Below are 26,555 nucleotides of genomic sequence, written 5' to 3'. Positions count from 1 at the left end.
GTGTGTCTTTATCTCTCCCTGCCTTCGACTCGCTACACTGACTTTCAGCTTCCTTTCCCCCTCTTTTCTCATTGTCAGTCTGATACCTCATGGCTTAAATGCTAGATGTAGGCCTGAATCGATGACATGTTGTAGGACGATCACTAATTGATCTTTTTGTCTTCACCTGGACAACATCTGGGGTTGTGTATACACAATGAAATAGCTGTAAGAGAATAAGTGATTGCTGCTGTACCTAGTGTTTTACTGTGTTCCCGTGTTGTATCTATAGTGTTGAGGTACATATTGGCAGAGCGCTAGGATGCCATCTAATCATGAGAATCTCATCGGGTTACACTACAACGTGTACAGCTGATAGAAGACTGTGAGTTGGTAAGAGCCCAGGGTAATGCACCAAACGACCAAATGAAGTAAATATTTTGGCGTTGATGTTTAAAACCCCCCAAAAGAACTACAAACAGAAGAAAGGCAGTAGTCCTTCCCAGACAACTGATATTCCGCATTAGTAAAACAGATTTATACAATTGTCTGCGAGTAAAGAATATCAAGTCATCTTCATTTTACATTTCTGAAGCTTTGTTAGTCTTGCCTTGTGTTTGGTACCTACTGGTAACAGGAGTACAGATACAATATGGGCCAGTTTCCCAGACTGAGATTAAGCCTAATCCTGGACTAAAAAAGCACTTTCGTTCTCCCCAAAACATGTTTAATCCTGGAGTAAAATTAATCTGGGCTAAATAGATGTGTTCAGTGGCTACAATCTGCTATAGTTATTACTGTAGGTCAAATAAACCTGTCATGGGGGTATGACAGTGCCTGTACCTGCACCTATGGTTTTAAACACACTCCCTCTGTTCCTCACACATATAGTGTTTGTCCGTAATGGCACCCTATTCCCTATATAGTGCACTACAGGGAATACAGTAGTTGCCATTTGTGATGCAGATTTCCACAACAGGGATTGTAGTAGGGTAGGAGAAATGTGAGTAAACGCTTGGCATTGATTGAGATGACGAGGTAAGCGTAATGGGTGGGTAAATGCTATTCACAAAAGGTGTATAATAAACTGCGTTGACACTACATCACTGACACTCGCTCTCTCTCACACAGCCCTCCTCCTAAATTCCCACATGTCCATGCAGTGAGCTCACTGCAGTGTGGCTCCTCCATCTCCCCCTCCACATAATGGAATATCGATCGCCCGGCTTTGCCGCAGTGTGCAGTATGCCAGTGAGGGAAGTGTGTGGATGGGTGAACCTCCAAGGTCATCTCCATGGCAACCTGTTCATGGTGTTGTCTTGATGAGCAGTGGACAGGGGTCATGTATAAAGGGGGGAAAAGGGGAGGTGGTGAGCACTGCGGTCTCTGAAGTGTCACACAAAGGGAGGGAAGGACAGGGAGGACATGGAGAGAAAGGGAAAAGTAGGGAAAACTACATCCTATTGTGGGGCGGCACATCCAGGACACAAAAGGGCCTACAAAGTCTTGCAATTTTGGCACATACAGTGGGGCAAAAAAAGTATTTACTCAGCCACCAATTGTGTTAAATACTTATTTTCCACCATAATTTGCAAATAAATTCATTAAAAATCCTACAATGTGATATTCTAGATTTTCTTTCTCTCATTTTGTCTGTCATAGTTGAAGTGTACCTATGCTGAAAATTACAGGCCTCTCTCTCATCTTTTTAAGTGGGAGAACTTGCACAATTGGTGGCTGACTAAATACTTCCCCCCCACCCACTTTTTACTGTATATACAGAATATACACACAACCTATAATACCCTTTAATGTAATGTTTTAAATCACCACAAATAAATATGTGGAAAAGGGACCCAAATATTTTAGAATTCATGCTTGGACTTGAGTCCTCACACAAACACACTCACAATCGGACCCAACACAATATCTTACAGGTAGGATAGTTTATTGCACTTCCCAATTGTCATTAAAAAAATGTTTTAAAAAATAGCATGACAAGTATGAAATATGTTAAAAAATAATAATATTGACATTTAAATTCTCAAAGTAATAAAGCAGAGCTAATCAATTATGAAAAATGACCCAACAACACTGCACCACATGCCTGCATACAACTAACAGTAGGATTTAAACATGATGCTTTATCACCATTAGGTATCTGGGATATCCACTAAGCATTGCTTTAAAATAAATGCAATTTGTCTAAAAGAACCATTTCTCCTAGTTGGATAAATACATTGTAAAGCTGCAAATGGCACTTCTTCCCCAGTCAGAGAAGCGTTGGCGATTTGATGCCATTTGCCTCATCCAGTTGCTCATGTGCTCACTGTGGACTAATTCAACATCAGCTAAATAGGATTTTTTTTTTTGAATGCGATGTTAAAGCTCTTTTTAACATTTCAGGTCTTGAGTTGACATGATTTATTATTAGATATCCACAAGGTAACATTAAACAGAAGGTACAGAGGCATTAAACAAAGGGCTGACTGATACTTCACGGGAAGAAATGTGTATTAAACACAAATCGAGAGGTATCAGTCACATTTGGAAAAGACTTACAGAATGAAGTATGAGCTGAGGTATATGAACATCTGAGTCACTCTGTGTGTATGACAGTCAATCCATATATATGTCTAAATTGAGTATTATATTGAGTATTATTGTGGTTTTAAAAGAGTTGTAGAGGGTCAGTAACAGCAAATCACTTCAGAGGCAAGAGAAGGAGCATTCTGTGTTATATTATGAAAGGTCAAAGGTGAGTGTTGAGGGTTCACACAGAGAAAGATAGTGGCCAAAAGGCTGCTTTAGCATGGGCAGCACCATTGAGGGCTTCCACCATGCTTCTGCCATTTTAAAGTAGTCACCCGTGTGGGGATTCCCTATGGGTTGTAGCCTCAATGGCACTGCCAATGCTCCCAGATGCTATAATGGCACAGATATAAAGATTCCTCTATCGCTATGCCTTCACACAGGCTCCATGAAGAGCTCCTCCATTTCCGATCCTCCCTCCAGCTCTCGGAAGGCAGCGTGAGAGCCAATCACAAACATCGTCGCTCCTGAGTGAGATGAGAGACAGTCAATCAAATGGAAGAGATAGGAGAGGCTGAGGGAAAAGGAGAGTAAAAGCCTAGGTCATACATTTAGGGCTCCATTTTGAGAAACCAAACACAACGGTTAATCTTAGCACTATATCGCTATCATTTTACAATTTTCCATGGCGGGAATTTAAGGACGCAAATTCGTAAAAAGTAATATCCATGCCTCAATTGTCGCAAGGCTCAAAAATCCTTCTTTAACCCATCTACACTGATAACAAATTAGATCAATAAGGGATCATAGCCTTCACCTGGATTCCCCTGATCAGTCTAATTCATGGAAAGAGCAGCTGTTCTTAATGTTTTGTATACTCAGTGTATACGCAAAACTTTGGATATCACCCCCATCTCAAAGTCGACTGGTTTTGACCGTTTGGAAGGCATTCATTCTTCTTTTCTCCGCAGTGTGCCTCGCAAAAGTGATTCCTCGTTATGAAATGATCAACTTCACCCTATACATGTAAAAAAAATATGACCATATACACTGACTGTTTAAAGCAAAACTACCAAAACTATTGCTGATGGTGAACGTGAACAATCAAAGTCAAATCTATGGTAAAGCTCCGTTCAGCAGGTAAAGACAGACGAGAGTTGTGTCTCCGGTAGCTTACTTTTATTCCGGTAAAAAAACACAATATCAAAAGCGCAAAGATAACAATCTAGCAAATTACAGAGGCTGTCACTCAACTGATATAAAGCCTAATATCACGAAAGCCATTGTAGTATTTGAATACTGAAGATGCCCGCAGATGAGCAAGATCAGGTACCTCCCGTTGGTCAGCAAACAAAGCTGGGCACAGTGCGCAGTTTGACTAGGCTACTGAGAATTCTTGGTGTTGTTTGCATACAAAATTACTTGTAAATCAATGACTGTCAACCACAGGAGGTTGGTGGCACCTTAATTGGGGAGGACGGGTTCGTGGTAATGGCTGGAGCGGAATGGTATCAAATACACCAAACACATGGTTTCAATGAATTTGAAGCCATTCCACTTGCTCCGTTCCAGACATTATATGAGCCGTCCTCCCCTCAGCAGCCTCCACTGCTGTCAAAACATTTACATGCTTAGTCCGACAATGAAGGAGAGGATGTGTCATTTGTCACAAAATATGAGGTACCTTCGGAAGGTAGAAAGTATGTAATATGAGCAAAACATGTTAGTGACTCTTTTTGACTGATGTAAGCTACATTAGGATCGGTTTGGCTGCCATGCAAATCCGTGAATGTTACATCCCTAATAATTTTTTTTCTCCTTCAAAGATTCATTTGAAATACATTCCATAATGCATATCTAGAACTATGCCTACATTTATCCCAGGTCTGATGTGCAAAGTAAAGAGCGAGATGGGGTTGTAACTTACCCAGGACCCAAAACACTGCAGCTCCTGCACCAGCCAACCAGAACACAGGTAAAGAGACCGCCCCAGCCAGACCCAATTGGTGAGGTCCGGTCACCTCTTTTCCTGTGGGCAAAATAAAACCACTCAGATTTCAAATACAAGTCACCCTACACCCAATTGATGGATTGATTTCAGTGCCAACAGAAATTACATTTAAATTCCATAAATGTTGAATTTGTATTAGGATACTGAATTTGAATTTTTGATTTTTCAATTTATAATTTGTTTAAAATAAACTGAATTGAATAAACATTGCATTCGGTTTTAAAATTACATTTCAAATTAATTGAATATTGAAATTCAATATTTAAATATTAAGTTTCAATATGGTAGATATTGCATTATATCTCTGTGGTAAACCGAAGCCATTGTGACATGTTGAATTTATTTCCTTCCTATGAATTTGGCACTAGCATTTGAACCATTTTGGCTATAAGCTATTATAAAAGGTTTAACAGCAGGTTGAAACTGAGTGTAAAAGATGGTCATTGTGGATGATGTTTCAAAGACTAACACAACAAAATGGACAGCACTTCTAAAGCAATGATTAATTCAAAACACCCATATGCATATTAGAGCTTATGCATAGGAAGTTTACATACACTTAGGTTGGATTCATTAAAACTCGTTTTACAGCCACTGAACAAATGTATTTTTAACAAACTATAGTTTTGGCAAGTCAGTGAGCACATCTACTTTATGCATGACACAAGTAATTTTTCCAACAATTGTTTACAAACAGATTATTTCACTTGTAACTCACTGTATCACAATTCCAGTGGGTCAGAAGTTTACATACACTAAGTTGACTGTGACTTTAAACAGCTTGGAAAATTCCAGAAAACGATGTCATGGCTTTAGAAACTTCTGATAGGCTAATAGACATTTGAGTCAATTGGAGGTGTACCTGTGGATGTATTTCAAGGCTTGCCTTCAAACTCAGTGCCTCTTTGCTTGACATCATGGGAAAATAAAAAGAAATCAGCCAAGACCTCAGGAAAAAAAAACTCCAAAAGTCTGGTTCATCCTTGGGAGCAATTTCCAAATGCCTACAGGTACCACGCTCATCTGTACAAACAATAGTATGCAAGTATAAACACCATGGGACCACGCAGCCGTCATACCACTCAGGAAGGAGACGCGTTCTGTCTCCTATAGATGAATGTACTTTGGTGCGAAAAGTGCAAATCAATCCCAGAACAACAGCGAAGGACCTTGTGAAGATGCTGGAGGAATCGGGTTTAAAAAAAAGTTTTTGGAATGTAAGTATCTATATCCACAGTAAAACGAGACCTATATCGACATAACCTGAAAGGCCGCTCAGCAAGGAAGAAGCCACTGCTCCAAAACCACCATAAAAAAGCCAGACTACGGTTTACAACTGCATATGGGGACAAAGATCATACATTTTGGAGAAATGTACTCTGGTCTGATGAAACAAAAATAGAACTGTTTGGCCATAATGACCATTGTTATGTTTGGAGGAAAAAGGGGGATGCTTGCAAGCCGAAGAACACCATCCCAACCGTGAAGCACAAGGGTGGCATGTTGTGGGGGTGCTTTGCTGCAGGAGGGACTGGTGCACTTCACAAAATAGATGGCATCATGAGGTAGTAAAATTATGTGGACATAATGAAGCAACATCTCAAGACATCAGTCAAGAAGTTAAAGCTTGGTCGCAAATGGGTCTTCCAAATAGACAATGACCCCAAGCATACTTCCAAAGTTGTGGCAAAATAGCTTAAGGACAACAAAGTAAAGGTATTGGAGTGACCATCATAAAACCCTAACCTCAACCCTATAGAAAGTTTGTGGGCAGAACTGAAAAAGCATGTGTGGGCAAGGAGGCCAACAAACCTGACTCAGTTACACCAGCTCTGTCAGGAGGAATAGGCCAAAATTCAGCCAACTTATTGTGGGAAGCATGTGGAAGGCAACCCGAAATGTTTGACCCAAGTTAAAAACAATTGAAAAGGCAATGTTACCAAATACTAATTGAGTGCATGTAAACGTCTGACCCACTGGGAATGTGATGAAAGAAATAAAAGCTGAAATGAATATCTCTACTATTATTCTGATATTTCACATTCTTAAAATAAAGTGGTGATACTAACTGACTTAAAACAGGGCTTTTTTACTAGGATTAAATGTCAGGAATTGTGAGATACTGAGTTTAAATGTATTTGGCTAAGGTGTATGTAAACTTCTGACTTCAACTGTAATTGTTCAAGCCTTTGAGTGCTACGCTCCAAAATGTCTATCCATGAGTCTGGGAGAGAATGTATAGCCCTAGGAGATTATGTTGGTTCATTGACTGTACAGGAGGCATACAGGTAGACTGCAATTATAGTGAATTTGTATTGGATTTTGAATAGCCTAGTAATAGGGATGTATTTGATATTTTCATAAATAATTGGGTCGGGACATTACCTTAAACCACCATGCGTTTCCATCTACTCTCTCCTTTATTTCGAGGGTGCAGAGGGGCTGTCAACAGTTTAGTGAAATACATGTTCCATTGCGAAAACATGTTATTATCGATGTTCCCAAACAGATTCCACTTGGGTTTCCCAAATTAAGCACTGGGTAGCTGCAGTAACAAGGTTGGAGAGCCCATGACATACAGAGTTCGGGAGGAATAGCATCTGTCGCGCAACGAGAGCATGCTTCTCAAACAGTGGTTGATGCGTAAAAGGTGTTCCTCTATGTATTTATCAGCAGTTCATATTAAGCACAGCTCCGCTATAAAACCGAAGTAGCCTGCCAGGCATCACTGAAAAACGGACCGGCGGGAAAGCGCGCAGCATCCATTCGCTATTCGAGTGCATACAGATTACATGGTTTTCTCCCCCTGCCCCTGCCCATTTGATAACGTGCCATTCTAAATATACATTTTAAATATTAGTAAACACAAGATTAAATTGCGAATAGTCTGATGGGTGAAAATATGATTACTTGATGAGAGAACAGCTGTGGCAGCCTGAGGCAAGGAACAGAGCACAGGCTTTCTTTGCGACTTTCTCGAAACATCAATAGCCTATAGTCGCATCATGGAGCCAATATGTGTTTTGATTTCTAAGACATTCCAAGGTTTGTATCGGTCACAACTAAAGTTGCCAAATAACTCTAAACATAGACCTAAACCCTTTTTCAAAGGTTCACTTTTATGCTAAACATAGTCACTTCTCACGCGCACTCGCTCTGGAATGGGAAACATACCCTGTCTATTTTATTCAGCTGAGTTCAACTATATTCTCATTATATTCCTCTTACTATGGCATGAGGCATGGCCAGATGACATAGTAGGCCAACTCACATTATGTTCTTCTTCAGAAGAAACGTGTTGTAATGTTTCTTAAGACCTGACTGAAATAAATAATGGATTTATTGTGATGGTGTATATTAAAATGTATTTATTTGACTTTAAAAATGTAGATGTTCCAAAGGCGCACCTCAGCGGCTTGTATGCATGGAGGCCTGGAGATGCTCAGCGTGTTTCTGTTCATTAACGGTCAGTTACCTTGAGACCGGAAGTCATTTGCATGACAACAGGCTGACAATACATGTCATTTATTTTTTACTGAAAGGGAATTATCATATATTTGACCTAATAGTGGCACTCTAAAATGCGCAAATTTAACGTTATGATGGATATGGCTCTGTATAACCAAAACATGCAACAGCTCAACAAACTAATGTGCGGGTCCTGTGTGACTGAAATGAACGAAAACAAGTCGAGAGTTGTCTGAGAGTTGCATAGTCTGGCACACAAGGAGACCTGGGTTGGAACCCCATCAGTCAAACAAGCACGTCTTCGGGTCTCAGACAAGGTTGCGCATCACATGCATGGATCTCCAAACAAACTCTGTTGCACTCTCATTAAATAGGCTGCACAGATCCATCTGCTTCTGTTTGCTACTGAAAGTGTTGTTGTTGTGCAGTAGGCCTGATTTCAAACCCAGTTACAATGCATTCAGAAAATATTCAGACCCCTTGACTTTATCCACATTTTGTTATGTTATAGCCTTATTCTGAAATAATTGTTTATGTTCCTGATCAATCTACACACAATACCCCGAAATGACAAAGCAAAAACAATTTCCATTAAAAATAAAAACTGAAATAAGTATTCAGACCCTTTACTCAGTACTTTGTTGAAGCACCTTTGGCAATGATTACAGTCTCGAGTCTTCTTGCTACAAGCTTGGAGTTTCTCCCATTCTTATCTACAGATGTCTGATCGGGTTCAAGTCCAGGCTCTGGCTGGGTCACTCAAGGACATTCAGGGACTTGTCCCGAAGCCATTCCTGCGTTGTTTTGGCTGTGCTTAGGGTCATTGAACTCTGGAGCTCTGTCAGCGTGACAATCGGGTTCTTGGTCACCTCCCTGGTCAAGGCCCATCTCTCCCGATAGCTCCGTTTGGCTGGGCAGCCAGCTCTAGGAAGAGTATTGGTGGTTCCAAACTTCTTCCATTTAAGAATTGATAAAGGCCACTGTGTTTTTGGGGACCTTCAATGCTGTAGATGTAATATGGTACCCTTCCCCAGATCTGTGCCTTCGACCTCATGGCTTGTTTTTCTCCTCTGACATGCACTGTCAACTGTGGGACTTTATATAGACAGGTGTGTGCCTTTCCAAATCATGTCCAATTGATCAATTGAATTCACCACAGGTGGACTCCCATTTATAATCCTTCATGTTTTTAAAATGGATTGAAACAGGGTGCACCTGTAAAGATGTAATGTAACAAAATGTGGAAAAGGTCAAGGGGTCTGAATACTTTCCGAATGCACTGTTTATTGGTGCTGTGATCTCAGTATGAGGTCAAAGTGGTGTTAAATGTAACCTGGGTGGTTCGATGAACCAGGCTCTTTTGAGTAACCTTGCTGGAGACTTGAAAACATGATAGCTTCCTAAACACACCCCTATGGGCTTTAGCTAAGTGGGCTAACAGTCTTGTTACATGCAGGAGGCCTGGTTCGAACCCAGTCAGTCACAACAGCAAGATTAAATAGGGAGTGGAAAAGCTTTCCTTGGAAGGGCTTTAACCAGGCTATTCAACAGGGCTATTCAACTATATTCTTATGGGGGTCAGATTTTTGTGACATTCCCTTCTAACGTGTCCTGCGTGCGGCATCATAGATGGGAACAGAAGGCACGTCCATGTTTCAGAGAGCCTAACCTATCAGGAATGGGGTCATAATAGGTTACAGCTAAAACGTTTCAGATGCTAGAGCCAAATTCAGAGGAAGAAAATAAATTCAACATGCCACATTTGCTTCAGAAACCGGCAGAAGTTTCTGTTTACCACAGAGAGCATTTGATTCTTTCCTCTACTTTTCCTGGCTGGCAAAGTACCAGGATGTTAGTCTCTGTTTTTGAATCTGAATTTACTGAACTGAATCTGAATGCATCTGAGAAGTTGAATATATGAAACTTTGATCAACTTGATAGTTTGAACTAGATGCATAGACAATGAATGCAAAATCTGCCATATTGAAACTGAATATATAAATATTGAATTTGAAGGTTGAATTAAATAAAACAACGCAACATTCATTCAATTCAGTGTCAAATCATGAAATACAAGAATACAATTATTACATTTGTGCATTACATATTCCAAAATATATTACATTCAAACTCAATATTCTAATACAAATTCAAAATTATGGAATTCAACTACAATCTCTGTTGGCACTGAAATTGCTCCATATCAATCATCTCACAGATCATGACTGCTTTACTCACCAAAGACGACCAGTTTAGACTCCAGGGACTTGAGGTGGATGATGTAGAAGGCACCAACAAACACTGCCAAAGCAATCAACAGCATGGGAGAGCTGATACTGAGGTAGAGAGGGGGAGATTGGAAGAGGGAAAGAGTTATTCTTTGATAATCCCAGATTCTAAATCAACTCAATCCAGCATAGATCTCAGCCCATTCGAACCACTGAGATTTTGAATTTGAAAATAAAACAGGCTGCTGACAGCAGTCTGTCTAGATGCAATATGTAAGTACCGTGTTTTAATATTCACTGAATACCACAGTGTCTTTAAACTCCTGTCCCGCAGCTCTTACATGCAGTAGAGGATGAGGCCGAGGAAGATGAAGGTGTAGTTGCTGTTGTAGGTGTCAAAATTGCGCACCACCCTCTGGCACAGTTCACCAAAGTTGCGGGGCTTGGTGAACTTCCTATGATCCACGAAACCAGCCCAGGGACGGATTGACTCACGGCGACGATCAAACCACTCCTTGGCCACACTGGCCGAGAGGCCTTTGGGCAGCCACAGCCTGTGAGGCAAGGCAGAAAGCCAGGGTGGTAAAACTAAACAGGAGGTATGGGGAGATGGAATCATTTTATAGCATCAATTCAAGAGACTGATGGTGGACAGAATGAACAACAACACATCATAGCCAGGCATAATACAAGGAAAGGACAAACTGACCCATCTAGTTCCTTTAGTGGTAGGCTAGATTAAGAAAGAATATGAGACAAAATCAGATCAAAATTGTCCTACAGACACAATAATAGCCACAGAAGAATGACAGTAAATCAAATGAATTTGGACCGGAACCCGTCACCAACCATGATCCCAGAGGGATCCATAGTGCTTACAACTCATCAAGTTGATTCAGGATGTGGTAGTGCTGGGCTGGAACAAAAGCCTGCACACCCTGTAGCTCTCCAGGAAGAGGATTGGCAAGCCATGTACTAGACAGATGAACTAACAGATAGAGCTAGAAAAACAGCAGCACACACTTTCCCACGACACCTCCGGATCCAGCAGCGTCGGCTGGCTCAGCACTGAAGAGATCCCCTGCCTTGGAGTCCATGTCTACAAGGCAGTTCTCACCCTTTGGGACACCAGATGTCATTAGAGTAACTGATGCCGATGTAGGAAAGACGTAGGCTAAAATACAACACTGCAGTGACAGAAAATAGACAGAAAGGGTTAATGGCACTGTTTCACAAGTGATAACAAATCCTCTCACACAATGCAAAACAACACTTTCAATTGTTGTAACCAATGAATAATGCACAGTGATAAACCTAGAGACTGTAGGGAAAGTCTGGGGTTACGGAATGGAAAATGTTTGTCATCGTTGATGGGCTTGCCCACAGTCAATTCAATTGCCACATCGTTTAGTTAGCTAACGTTAGAATATAAATAACTGAAACACAGAAAGTAGCTAACACACGTTGTTCACTGTCATTACTCGAAACCTTGAATATCTCGCTTTTTTACATTTTTTAAATAGTAAATAACGATTCCTGCCGAAGCAGCCTTAACAACAGCCACATCACCATTCCTTCATATCAATTATTGCTACGTTTAGCCACTATTCTATCATTGCATATGAAAACGAATAGCTACAAACAAAATAGTTACATAAATCACATTTTTGAAGGCATACTCACAGTTGATTAAAATGTTTACTGCTGTGCTCAGAAATACAAAAAAAGACTAAAAATGTACTTCTGCTGTGCTGTTGCTCAGCGGATGTGCGGTGGAACGAAATTGGATGCTGGGTCTAACTTCCGGTAAAGAAATAAATAATGGATTTCAAATTAAAAGTCAAAAACAGGATAGAATACTTTTTCATGTGAACTTGATCAAGACCATGTCTTTTTAATCATTTATTACTGGAAAAATATGATCCATTTAACTGGAGTAGCTATTTATGAAGAGTTATCAATGAACATTATGTAACAGGAATGTCCAGGTGAACAAAAAGGAGAGCAGTCGTTGTTGAAGTCCAATCCAAATCAATCCGGTTTAATACGGTACTACAGGAAACACCTACAGAACAGAAGCATATGCCATGTCTAACGGTCCTTATATATTAATGACACGGCACTGAATGTTCTGTAAACACCAGCCAGTGGCTTGTAGGAAGTCACATCAGCTGCTACATAATCACACAGTGTCACAGATACATTATCAATGTGTCCTCAAATCCAAATCCAGTCTTGCGTCAAACTTTAACCATAACAATCAACACTGGCAGACAATTGATACTGGCAGTTAAACAGGTTTAAAAAAGATATAATCAATAGTTAGTTACAATAGATCAATTTATACTAACAGACACAAAGCGACTTAATTAAATATAGATAGGTTACCCAAGGAAATGCATCCGTCTGTGTCTCCCCACACAATTATGTTTATTACATATCAACAGTAAATCAAATACAGGGAAAGAATTACCCAAATAATTTCCCATTACTGCATAGCTGTTATTTATTCTGTGCCACTTTCTGGATGTCTGGAAAATGTATGAAGTAAAAATGATCATACATTTTCATATTTTATCATATTTAAGCTTCTGGTTGAAATAAGAAGCACACATTTCAAATGGTAGCCCATGCACATTTAATAGTTCACCTGGAACATAGTATGCTAATTATTTATACCTGTCAATACATATACATTGAAATAGACAAGTATTTATTTTCTTTGCGAGCAAATTGACATCAAACTCAGAGGTATGACAATAGTTTTGGTATGAAAGGCATGAAGTAACAAATACTTTGAAAAGTAAGACAACATCACAACAGTGTTAAAAACAGACATTATGTATTACTGGAGAAGGCATTTTACAGATACAGGACAGCAGCTCAAATGTGTGTCCCGTGTCATACTAATGAGCAGGGACACAGCAATCTGATGAGCAATATTCATGTGGACTTCTAACAATGTTCTGTAAGTTCAAGCTAGTTCAGTCATATGTTGTTGATCCAAGAGCCGGGATCTTGTGTGTATGTACTATACCTCTTCTCCTTGTCACGAATCCCGCTTCCTGAGTCTGTGTTTGCCTGTGTTTCTGTCCTGGTGTGTGTTTTCGGTGTCCTGGAACGCACCCTGTCTGGTTGCCGGGCGAATTAGCTTGTTGGGAGATCGATGTTCACCCGCACCTGTATCCCATCAGTAATCTGCACACCTGTCCTGATCATCACCTCTCCCCTTCAAAAGCTCTGACCTGACATCCATTCCCTGCCGGATCGTTAGCCATGAACAGTATGTTGTGCCATAGTATCAGCCTCAAGTTGGATAGAATTTGTTTTGTTGTTTTTTACGTATTGCTTTCCTTGAACTTATCTCCGTTTGTCCTGTCTTCAGTTACTCACCCGGATCATTTACCCCATTCCCGCCTGGTCGTCGGAGGATTCCGCTACCCCATTGGATCCACCTATTTACTCCCATCAACTCACCACCGCTGCCCGCTACGCCACCTGGATATATCTACCCATTCACATTCACTTGTAAATAAATACTCACCTTCTTCCTACTCTCCTTGTCCTGGTCTGCTTCTGGGTTCGATTTTGAAAGAACGTGACACTCCTCTTACTGGTGGAAGTGAGAATATGCCTCTCATTCCACTGTCTGATGCCCTTTCCCCGAAGGCCCTGCCATGTTTTCTCCCTGTTGTGAATGTGCCTTCCTAGTGAGTCTATTTGAAGCACTTGCAGCAGGGATTGCATGTAGGCCTAAAATTTTTCCTCAATGTGACTTGGAAGCCTAGTTAATGCACTTGTGATAAAGCATTTTCTTTTGGACACTTGTATAGTCTCTCACAACTGTGTGAAAACTCATAAGCATCTTCAGATGAGCCAGATCACAATTCTCTCCAGTGTAAACAAACTGTTGAAATATTGTTGTGCATGCTGAATTCTGATATTTTGTGCATTCTCATTATGCCTTGCCAAATTTCCACTGTGCAAAGGCTTTGCCACAGTCACGAAAGAGATGTATTTCTCTCCTGTTTGGATTCTCAAGTTTGGTAGGGGTCAGTGCTGAGATTTCTCACAAACACAGCAATTAGCCTATATTTATTTCCCTGTTGTCTTCATGTGCATTTTAAGATTTCCATTCTGAGCAAATCCTTTGCCACAATCTCAACAATATGATTTCTCCCATGTATGAATCCTCCTGTGCGCTCTCAGATTAACAGCATTGCTGAAACATTTGCTACAATCATGGCAGCTGTGCGATTTCTCCCCTGTGTGAATTCTCATGTGTCCTGTATAATTTGATCTGGTGCTGAAACTTTTGCCACAAACAGAACAAATATGGCTTCTCCCCAGTATGTCTCCTCCTGTGCAAAACCAGATGTCCACTTAGAGTGAATCCTTTGCCACATTCCTAGCAGCAATATGGTTTCTCGCCGGTGTGAGTCCTTTTGTGTCCGATCAAATTGGCGGCATCACTGAAACACCTGCCACAATCATCCCAGCGATATTTCTCTCCTGTGTGAACCCTCGTGTGCTTTTTCAGCCTGAACTTCGTGGAGAACATTTTACCACAAACATGACAAAACTCAGGCTCAGCTATGACGTGCTTTCCACACACACCACAGAGATGTTCTTTATCCTCTATGTGCATGACTTCGCACATGATTAAAAAAGGGACGCTTGTACCAAAAAGACCTCCCACAAACCTTACAAGAACATGGAGTACATTTCATGCCATTTGCACTGCTATACACTCTCAACATCTGTATTTTAGACATTTTTACAGAATGCTAGTGCTAGCTAGCTAACAATCAGTGACAACGCTCTTCGTTGACAACTCCGTTCATCAATGATATATATGTATCTGCTGTGCCAAAAGCCTGCGTAGTGGTGTGCAGCACGGCTTAACGCATTGTGCAATGTCGCTACCTACAGGAGTGGAGTGGACGCCCTGGCTAGTCTGGCTACTCTTCTTCTATGGATTAACCCAATGTAAACATCTAGTGTACAGAAAGTGAATAGATTAATCAATTCATAGTGACTTTAGGTTATTTCCCAAGCAGTCTCCTAGTCTATAGGTTTTATCTGAGCCTCAATGTCAAAGAAACTAAACAATGATATCGCACGTGCATCGGAGTCATGTCTTTCCAGGGTATTTTACAGCTTGTTTCTAGCGTCACTTTAAATAATCTGATCTGTTTTATTTTCTTATCTTAAACTAACAATGGGTAGGCCTGCACTTTTTGGCATTTTCTTTAATAAAATGTACTTTGTAAAACTTTTCCCTGTAAAATTACAGCATTAGACTGGCACCACAGCGGCCAGTTTAATACTGTAATTTGCTTAAAAGCAGTGGTGCTGTAATATAGTTTACAGTATGATTTTCCTTAATACAGCATCCTTGCTGTACATTTACAGCAAGTTTCCTACAACAATCAGTCTTCCAGATAGATGATACAGACACAGGAACCTTGGTATAAAACTATTTAGTAATAAAATGCAATTGCAGACAAGAGATTCACATACAGAATACCTCAGTAGTCTATAGTAAAGATCTGTGTGGCGAAACATGAGACAACACTATTTATACTTAGTTGGTGTGAACAACCTACCGTCAATCATACCTTAACATTGTTGCATTTGATTAGATACAAAGTATCTAAGATGAGAAAAACATGTCGAGACACTGGTTTCTCACTCTAATATCTCAGCCTTGAGGCTGTGTGACTATCAGCATGTGCAGGCAGTTCTCAGCCTGGGAACTAAAGCAGTACTTTTCTATCATTGCACATTGCAAGCATACAAAGGTTACCACATATTTACAGTAATCATGGCATTTGCGTTTATTGCTTTCACATTCCCAGTGGGTCAGAAGTTTACATACACTCAATTAGTATTTGGTAACATTGCCTATAAATTGTTTAACTTGGGTCAAACGTTTTGGGTAGCCTTCCACAAGCTTCCCACAATAAGTTGGGTGAATTTCGTCCCATTCCTCCTGACAGAGCTGGTGTAACTGAGGTTTGTAGGCCTCCTTGCTCGCACACGCTTTTTCAGTTCTGCCCACAAACCTTCTATAGGATTGAGGTCAGGGCTTTGTGATGGCCACTCCAATACCTTGACTTTGTTGTCCTTAAGCAATTATGCCATAACTTTGGAAGTATGCTTGGGGTCATTGTCCATTTGGAAGACCCATTTGCAACCAAGTTTTAACTTCCTGACTGATGTCTTGAGATGCTGCTTCAATATATCCATAATTTTACTACCTCATGATGACAAGTATTTTGTGAAGTGCACCAGTCCCTCCTGCAGCAAAGCACCCCCAAAACATGATGCTGTCACCCTGTGCTTCACAGTTGGGATAGTGTTCTTCATCTTGCAAGCCTCCCCCAAACCTAACGATGGGGATTATGGCCAAACAGTTCTATTTTTGTTTCATCAGACCAGAGGACATTTCTCCATAAAGTATGATCTTTGTCCCCATGTGCAGTTGCAAACCGTAGTCTGGCTTTTTTATGACAGTTTTGGAGCAGTGGCTTCTTCCTTGCTGAGCGGCTTTTCAGGTTATGTTGATATATAGGACTTGTTTTAGCGTGGATATAGATACTTTTGTACCTGTTTCCTCCAGCATCTTCACAGGGTTCTTTGCTGTTGTTCTGGAATTGATTTGCACTTTTCGCACCAAAGTATGTTCATCTCTAGGAGACAGAAGTGCCTCCTTCCTGAACGGTATGATGGCTGCATGGTCCCATGGTGTTTATACTTGCGTACTATTGTTTGTACAGATTAACTTGGTACCTTCAGGCATTTGGAAATTGCTCCCAAGGATGAACCAGATTTGTGGAAGTCTACAATTTTTTTCCTGAGGCTTTGGTTGATTTCTTTAGATTTTCCCATGATGTCAAGCAAAGAGGCACTGAGTTTGAAGGTAGGCCTTGAAATACATCCACAGGTACACCTCCAATTGACTCAGATTATGTCAATTAGCCTATCAGAAGCTTCTAAAGCCATGACATCATTTTCTGGAATTTTCCAAGCTGTTTAAAGGCACAGTCAACTTAGTGTATGTAAACTTCTGATCCACTGGAATTGTGATACAGTGAATTATAAGTGAAATAATCTGTCTGTAAACAATTGTTGGAAAAATTACTTGTGTCATGTATGAAGTAGATGTCCTAACCGACTTGCAAAAATATATAGTTTGTTAACAAGAAACTTGTGGAGGGGTTGAAAAACGAGTTTTAATGACTCCAACCTATGTGTACAGTGAGGAGAACAAGTATTTGATACACTGCCGATTTAACATGTTTTCCTACTTACAAATCATGTAAAGGTCTGTAATTTTTTATCATAGGTACACTTCAACTGTGAGAGACGGAATCTAAAACAAAACTCCAGAAAATCACATTGTATGATTTTTAAGTAATCAATTTGCATTGTACTACATGACATAAGTATTTGATGCATTAGAAAAGCAGAACTTAATATTTGGTACAGAAACCTTTGTTTGCAATTACAGAGATCATACGTTTCCTGTAGTTCTTGACCAGGTTTGCACACACTGCAGCAGGGATTTTGTCCCACTCCTCCATATAGACCTTCTCCAGATCCTTCAGGTTTCGGGGTGTTGCTGGGCAATACGGACTTTCAGTCCCTCCAAAGATTTGGAGGGAGCCACTCCTTAGTTGCCCTGGCTGTGTGTTTTGGGTCGTTGTCATGCTGGAAGACCCAGCCACGACCCATCTTCAATGCTCTTACTGAGGGAAGGAGGTTGTTGGCCAAGATCTCGCGATACATGGCCCCATCCATCCTCCCCTCAATACGGTGCAGTCGTCCTGTCCCCTTTGCAGAAAAGCATCCCCAAAGAATGATGTTTCCACCTCCATGCTTCACGGTTGGGATGGTCTTCTTGGGGCTGTACTCATCCTTCTTCTTCCTCTAAACACGGCGAGTGGAGTTTAGACCAAAAAGCTCTATTTTTGTCTCATCAGACCACATTACCTTCTCCAATTCCTCCTCTGGATCATCCAGATGGTCATTAGCAAACTTCAGATGGGCCTGGACATGCGCTGGCTTGAGCAGGGGGACCTTGCCCAAATTGCAGGATGAGGTGCATGAGTAATGAATGGGAAACAGAAATTAGTGTAACAAGCTACCAGCCAGTGATGCTTTGGTGCAAGCAGGCACTCAAGAAAAAAATACACTACCTAAATAAAATATCAGTCCGTGCCTGAAGATATCACTAAAACTGCCTAATTAGTTTAATGCTAGCAAACTAACCACACAATCTGAAGAAAATGAAAATAAAACATAACATTATTAATATACTGCAGGGAAAAAGATCAGCCTGTGCCTGCTGTTGATGAATTAATTTAATGGACTAATAAGGATAACAAAAGCTGGGGGGATATCCACTACACTTTTGATAAATCACACACACCCCCAGACTGAATAGAGCTAACGTTAACCAGATATATTTAGAGAAAGGTGTCCAATGTAGTTCGGCAAAAATCGTAATTAATTCGTCAGAATATGTTCCAACTTCACCCCATACGTATTTGTAGATCCATGTTGATTGACAGTTTTCTGGTCCAACCAGAGGGTCAAGTATGCGTATCACTAGCCAATCTGTTTTTTGGAAGTGCGATACTGTCTCTGGGTGCGTGGAGAGTAGCCTAATCCATGGAGACAGTGCCACAAAATGAGTAGGCAGTGACAAAACGTTACAAAACCTGGCCAGATCATTTCAAATCATCAGTCTCAAATCTCCTTAGTTCTCGGACTGAATTATTTACATGCTTTAATTATTGAACATGTTTTTTCAATGGCATCAAATAGCTAAGTAGGGATAAGACTATGGCAACAGATTTGGTGTGTTGATTATTTATTTTTTGCCATCAGGTGTGCACATTAGAAAGATCACTGAGGTATAAAAAAGGACAGTAATGTAGGCATATGGAAAATGTTTTGGATCTTGTGAGCACTGGAGGAAATGGTCAAAACAGATGTGACATGACATTACACCATATGAACATGACAAAAACAATCTTTATGCACAGACAGGTGTAAGATACGCCTCTAAATCTTGACCTTATTTGATTTTTATGACAAAGACAACGCACATTGATCAAGACATATTTCCATCTGCAGTCCCTGGGAAAGTGTAAATGTAATGTAAATGGAAAGTGGTTACAAACATGTAAAAGACAACACACACAAAATAGCCATAGATATCCTATTTATTTTACCTTTATTTAACTAGGCAAGTCAGTTAAGAACAAATTCTTATTTTCAATGACGGCCTAGGAACAGTGGGTTAACTGCCTGTTCAGGGGCAGAATGACAGATTTGTACCTTGTCAGCTCGGGGATTTGAACTTGCAAAATTCCGGTTACTAGTCCAATGCTCTAACCACTAGGCTACCCTGCCGCCCCTATAATTAACCATAACATAGTGTTCTATTTTGTTATAGTGTAATTATATGGCAATAGCATATGGCATATTATAATATTATATGGAAATAGAATAAAACGCATCAGGATGTAACTTTTTCATAACAACTGTTGCCCTTTCCCCACACAAGGTGCTGTCATATATTCTCCCTCTCATGGGTAATCCTTATGTGCCTTCCAAGGGAGTTCATCCATTTGAAGGATTTGCCACAATAATTACACCTAAACGGCTTTCCATCAGTGTGAATTGTCTGATGCCTATTCAATGCGCTTGTTGTCATAAAGCATTTTCTACATATAGGACACTTATATGGTCTCTCCCCTGTGTGACTCCTCACGTGCGCTTTCAGATGATGAATATTGCTGAAACATTTGTCACAAACACGGCATTGCCATGGCTTCTCTCGGTTTTCCTGACTTTGTATTTGGTAAAGATATGAGGACTGAGCTGCCGGGTTCTCTCCGTCTTCCTCGCTTTCTATTTGGTGAAGGTATGAGGACTGACTTGGGTTCTCACTGTTTGTCTCACTTTGTATTTGGTCAAGATGTGATGAATGAGTTGGGTTCTGAATCGGATCATAGTTACTTTTCAAACAGGCAGGACTGAATGTGAAGTCTTTGGTACCAGACTCTAGCCATTGGAGTTGCTCTTCCCTCCGACTGGTCCGGAGTTCCTCCTGCTCCTTTTTAATCTGTGTGGCCTCCGGACCATCCGGTTCCAGACTAGGGCTCCACTGCTGCTCACAGTGCTGCTGCTCAGGGGGAAGATCCTCGTCAGAGACAGTCAGCGGCTGGGGGTCTGGGGGAGAATGGATGAAAAAATATCAAATGACATGATGAAAGCATATAAGCAGTAATAAGTAGAAAACGAAGACACGCCAAATCTGGATTCAAACCACAGCCGGGATTCGAACACCTGCCACTCATGGCTTATGCGTCCTCCCACCCCATGCACAAGATTGTCTTTTGATTCTTACTTTTGTAAAAACCTACAGCATAGTGAGCATGCAGAGTTGAAGCAGGCCGGGCAAACCTGCATCTTTTGGGGGTCTGACAAAACATGTAGAATGCAGGTAGCTATCTGAATTAGTTCTTGAGAATCCAAGGGGCAATGCTGGCAATGCAATTTGAGTCAGAAGGGCAGATATGAGCTTCACATCAATCTGTAGTAGCTAGATGCAGTAATATCAAAGCTGTTTAAAACTAAGTTGCTGGTGCCCATAAGCGTTGTAAAAAGGTCACAAACCTGTTTTGTGTAACCTTAGCATCCCCCGTAGACGGCTGTTCTCCTCTTTCGTGCGGGAAACTTCTTCCTGGTACTCTATAATTGTCTTTTCAATTGTTCCAAATATCTCATCAGCAGCAGCTGTCAATCTTTCGTTGAGAAACAATCTCAGAAACTCTATTTTTGACATCTTGAGGAATGCTAGTCGAGTAGCTACCCCAAGTAACATAAACAAAACAGTGAGGTTCTTACTTCCGGTCACGTGTTTCTCTCTCACGAGTTTCTAAATCAAAGTCCCGTCGTGCACTCTGAAATGGGATAAACTGAAATAAGATATGAAAATTGTATTATTAAATTGAAATTGGATTGAGTAATAATTCATGCTCCCAGAAAAAAATTAAGAGAAAGACAAAACTATTTAATAACTATATAACTATACATGTTTATAACTATATAGACTATGCTATTTAACATATTTTCAGAAAATCTATAATCTATTGATTGATTGGCGCAGCGGTCTAAGGCACAGCATCCCAGTGGTAGAGTCGTCACGACAGACCCTGGTTTGATTACAGGCTGTATCACAACTGGTCGTGATTGGGAGTCCCATAGGATAATTTGTTCTTAACTGACCTGCCGAGTTAAATAAAAAAGAATACATTACAGAAGATTAATGTAAGAGTGTAGATTGGTTAAATTTGTTTGGTGGGCTACTAATGATCATCAGCAGCATCAGAACTTTGAGAATCCTAATTATCATGACTAAATGGTCACATGGAATTTGACTGCCTTCATGACTCGTGACCGCCAATGTGGCGGTAATATGATCACCGCAACAGCCCTAGCCATACAGCATATTTTAGTGGTTCACAATAACGGCCATATGGATGTGGAATGCGAGTTGAGGAAGACAGCCGTGCCCAACCAGGTGCAGTCAGTGGAAGATCTGTAACCCGGTTGAAGACAACAACCCTCTGTCGCGAGAGCTCACCGGAGGATCTTCAGTGGCCAAGGAACCGTCTCCGGGGCAGGTTCAGTGGGACTACATGTCTCCTGGAACCTGAGCCAGAACAACAGCTTCCCTCCCTGTCACCCTGTCTGTACCGGTGATTGTTAAAAAACAAGGGCACCTGGGGCATGCAGGCACCCTTGCTGGCATGGCGCTGTCAGCGTGTCACGTTCTGACCTTAGTTCTTTTGTTATGTCTTTGTTTTAGTATGGTCAGGGCGTGAGTTGGGTGGGTTGTCTATGTTAGTTTTTCTATCATTTGCTATTTCTGTGTTTGGCCTGGTATGGTTCTCAATCAGAGGCAGCTGTCAATCGTTGTCCCTGATTGAGAACCATATTTAGGTAGCCTGTTTTCTATTGTGTTTCGTGGGTGATTATTTTCTGTTTTCTGTTGTGTGTCTGCACCAACCAGAACTGTTTTCGGTTGTCGGTTTATTGTTTTTTGTTCTGTGTTCAAGTTCTTGATTAAAAGATATGGACAAATACCACGCTGCACCTTGGTCCTCTTCTTCTTCCACCAATGACAGCCGTTACACAGCGGAGCAGTAGGAGGCTATACGGCAGGCAACAGTTGGACAGCGCACCAACCCCAACTGGCACACTATGAGGAGAGGGAGGTTGACGGCCAGCAATTATGGAGCAGTGGTTAGAGCCAAGCGCTTAACTCCGTTGCTGCTAAAAAAAGTCCTCAGATCAGTCGTTGGATGGGCTGTTGTCTGTAAGGTGGGCCACAGATAATGAAGAGGAGGGCATCAAGGCATTCAAATGACTACAGGGATGGATATGCAGGAGTCAGGGCTTTAGGTCACAGGGTCTGGGATCCTGGGATCCTGGGTGCCACACCGGGGGGTCACAGTAGTGGTGGAGGTCAAGTGTCCCTATGGTGCAAGGGACCTTACCATTGAAGAGGCCGTGAAGTCAAAGGATTTCTATATCAGGGAGGGAGGGTCTTGCGCAATCACTGTTCATGACCCAAACTATTCACACCCCTCTTGTTGGTGGAGAGACCATTTAGCAGGTTTAAAGTTTATTTGCTGCAATTCTACACAACCGGCTGGTCCTTGTTCTTCAGCTGCAACACCGCCGCTCCGGCTACGTCCACCGTCTACACCGGGCTCCTGCTGCCTATACGCGACCCAGTGTTGGCGGCTATCCAGTCCCTCCTTGGCACCTTGGGCTCTGTTGATGCACGGCTCGTTATGAGGGGTGATCCATATTATCTAACTGCCTGCAGACCAAGATCCTTCAAGGGAAAGACGTCAGCATCTTGCTGCCCTCCCACGAGTGTGACTGGAGGGTCATGGCTTGTGAAGATATATAAAAAAACGTCTTTAAAACCTGTTCCCAGGAAACAGCATATCTTTTCCATCGCAAAGTTTGTGGTAACATTTATCGTTTTCCGGAATTTTCATGTTCCCCGCTCCATGTTTCCCCTCTGGAGAAGAGCGCTTCATAATTACAGCTCTAAGATTTGCGCCATCCCACATTGATTATAATCAGTAACGATTTTAGCATGTACAGTTGAAGTCGGAAGTTTACATTCACTTAGGTTGGAGTCATTAAAACTCGTTTTTCAACCACTCCACAAATGTCTTGTTAACAAACTAACTTGTAGACCTGCACACGTCTGATTCATCGTTGGGAGCAATTTCCAAATGCCTGAATTTCCAAATACCACGTTCATCTGTACAAACAATAGAACGCAAATATAAACACCAATGGACCATGCAGCCATCACACCACTCAGGAGGAGATGCGTTCTTTGGTGCGAAAAGTGCAAATCAATCCCAGTACAACATCAAAGGACCTTGTGAAGATGCTGGAGGAAACAGGTACAAAAGTATCTATATCCACAGTAAAACGAGTCCTATATCGACATCACCTGAAAGACCGCTCAGCAAGGAAGAAGCCACTGCTCCAAAACCGCCATAAAAAAGCCAGACTACGGTTTGCAACTGCACATGAGGACAAAGATCATACTTTTTGGAGAAATGTCCTCTGGTCTGATGAAACCAAAATAGAACTGTTTGGCCATAATGACCATCGCTATGTTTGGAGTAAAAAGGGGACATTTGTGGGCAGAACTGAAAAAGTGTGTGCGAGCAAGGAGGCCGACAAACCTGACTCTGTTACACCAGCTCTGTCAGGAGGAATGGGCCAAAATTCACCCAAATTATTGTGGGAAGCTTGTGGAAAGCTACCCGAAAAGTTTGACCCAGGTTAAACATTTTAAAGGCAATGCTACCAAATACTAATTGAGTGTGGGTAAACTTCTGACCCACTGGGAATGTGATGAAAGAAATACACGCTGAAATAAATAATTCTCTCTACTATTATTCTGACATTTCACATTCTTAAAATAAAGTGGTGATCCTAACTGACCCAAGACAGGGACTTTTAACTAGGATTAAATGTCAGGAATTGTGAAAAACTGAGTTTAAATGTATTTGGCTAAGGTGTATGTAAACTTCCGACTTCAACTGGAAATCTTGATGGAGCAAACTCAAAAAAATTGTTTAGATTCATGCCAGCAAAGCCACTACACAACACTAAACAATACATTAATTGGACTATAACGGTGACAAACGGTGCCCACAAACTGTTAGGGCCTACATAAAGTGATCCCAATACCTTCCACTGCGAAACAGTTCATTCAGCCTCATTTACCGCCTTTAAGAAAACATAGCTGATATGGCTGACTTGCTTAAACAAATGTGGTTTCTACTGACAATTGAGATGTAACTATGGCATAAGGGGACGACAGTGGATAAGAGGCAATGCGTAATTTAGATTAAGACATTCATGAGCGAGCTAGGACTGACACAATCAATATAACTATTTGTTCAGCACTTTTGAAATGTACAGCGACAGAATTCAGAACATGGGTCATTCTTACAGTATTCTCCCTGTACACCAAGTCAGAACCGTATGATAAATAAAGGGGGCATATAAACAGACAATGAAAGCTCTTACAATATTCAATGATGACATTTCTCTAAAACAGGCTATAGGCTACATGTGCACCACCAAGTCAGAACAGTATGCTAAATTATGGGGGTAAAAGGGACCAAATTATTACGGTGAGGCACATGGGCTACTAACAGCTTACTACACAACATACACTTATGTATACTGTAGCTATGAAAGTAATACTATCTCCCTGGCATATTGCATCATTTATGCAGCAGCATACAGGACATTTATGGACTCTCCTTATTGTGTTGTGCTCACTTGAACAGGAAGGTGGCGTGGCTGTGTCCTAAATGGGATTTTGTCATCAAAGTCTGGCATTCTCTGGATTTATGGTGCTTTCAAGACAACGGGGAACTCTGAAAAAAACAAAGCTGCATCACGATGTTAGTGATCTTCAGGTCGGAGCTCTAGAAAGAGGCCTGAGTTCCCGACACGGAATTACGAGTTGAATCACCGTTCAAAATGTATTTTCCCAATCGGATCTCGCTTTTTTCCGAATTCCCAGTTCTCTTGAACTTCCAAACCACTCATTGTTGAATTTGTGATTTACAACTTGTTGTGTAATGTCTATGTCCAATGGCCAATGAGCACCGATATGTTTTATCTATCATTTGTCTTCATATGAAAAGGATTTGCCATTAGATAGTTGACTTGATTCATGATGATAACTGCTAGTTTGCTAGCAAAAATGTTGAATGTATGAAGTTGACATGATCAGTCCAATCAAAGCTACTGTAGATATAACGTGATTTGACGTCATTTTATCTGTGGCCAATGACCTAATGTAACTCTATGGCATCACCCAATGGACTTGAATTTTTTAGCTCTCCTGTAGATTTTGCAGTGATGTAGTGTCCCCATGAGTGACAGAACACTGAGCCAATTACGGTTCAACTAGAGAACATTACCAACTCCTACATTTCCCACCGCAGAAAGCTCTGCTCCTCATCATTTTTTCCTCACTGGACAGATGTGCTGCTCAGACTGAATTAATAAAATGTGAGTTCTGTGTTGGTATAATACCATAATATTTGATTAAAAAACATTTTTTAGATACAGAGATGCTTTTAAGGGTTGGTTTTGGATTTTGATTTCCTCCTGTGTGTGCATGTTGTTTTAAACTTTTGTTAAAAAAAAATACTATAATTTGGACCAACCCTTTTCCAAATTCTGTTTCACTTCTCTTTTCTCAAGTAATATGAACTAGAGCTGCAACCACAGCAGCCACACTAGGAATAATTCCACACTCACACTGCAGCAACTAAATCGTTGGTCATGCTTTGCCTACACCTCATATGTTATGTGGCAATCAATTGGCCATCATCTCAGCAAAATGGTCCTTTTACCATAGCTATCAATAGCTACATTAGTTGGTGAGTTTCCAATTACACGCATTGCATATAGTGGCAAAATATCCATTATATATTTTTATGTGTAACAATGCGAGGCACTCATCAGGCAGGCATTGAATCAGATACGTGTCCATCACTTTGTATTACCGCATGCATGGCTGGGTTCAACGCCCGAGCAAACGTCTCATTTTATCATACAAATTGCATTACAGCATGCGTCAATCCAGGCAACATTTACGGTAATACAGCCTCTGCAGAAGTCAGGACATTCATACTTCATGGAGCAGCGCAGAACTGTTGAGCATATCTGTTGTGAAGGACAGGAGGTTG

The 26,555-nt window shown here is 41.0% G+C and overlaps 1 protein-coding gene and 1 long non-coding RNA gene across 5 annotated transcripts; both read right to left on the bottom strand.

The window, feature by feature from the left end:
* Positions 1-1,910: 1,910 nt before the first annotated feature.
* On the bottom strand, positions 1,911-12,030 carry rabac1 (Rab acceptor 1 (prenylated)). 4 transcript variants are annotated; one of them, XM_046299859.1, is made up of 7 exons: positions 11,902-12,030; positions 11,242-11,392; positions 10,928-10,951; positions 10,560-10,772; positions 10,229-10,326; positions 4,439-4,540; positions 1,911-3,038 (listed from the first exon to the last, which is right to left on the bottom strand). In XM_046299859.1, the coding sequence occupies exons 2-7, from the start codon at positions 11,355-11,357 to the stop codon at positions 2,947-2,949; spliced, it is 645 nt and encodes a 214-aa protein (XP_046155815.1). In that variant the 5' UTR covers positions 11,358-11,392; positions 11,902-12,030; the 3' UTR covers positions 1,911-2,946. The 4 variants fall into 4 exon arrangements, with proteins under 4 accessions (XP_046155815.1, XP_046155818.1, XP_046155817.1 ...); XM_046299862.1 differs by having other exon boundaries at positions 11,242-11,336; positions 11,902-11,951; XM_046299861.1 differs by lacking the exon at positions 10,928-10,951.
* Positions 12,031-19,082: 7,052 nt separating this feature from the next.
* Positions 19,083-21,143, bottom strand: LOC123997165. Its single transcript, XR_006832096.1, has 2 exons — positions 20,914-21,143; positions 19,083-20,466 (listed from the first exon to the last, which is right to left on the bottom strand). It is a non-coding gene; the product is annotated as an uncharacterized LOC123997165 (long non-coding RNA).
* Positions 21,144-26,555: the final 5,412 nt, after the last annotated feature.

This window comes from Oncorhynchus gorbuscha, linkage group LG15 (assembly GCF_021184085.1).
Source record: "Oncorhynchus gorbuscha isolate QuinsamMale2020 ecotype Even-year linkage group LG15, OgorEven_v1.0, whole genome shotgun sequence".
Lineage (NCBI taxonomy): Eukaryota > Metazoa > Chordata > Actinopteri > Salmoniformes > Salmonidae > Oncorhynchus > Oncorhynchus gorbuscha.
Note: the sequence above shows the minus strand (reverse complement) of the source record. Positions and strands in the feature narration are given on the sequence as shown.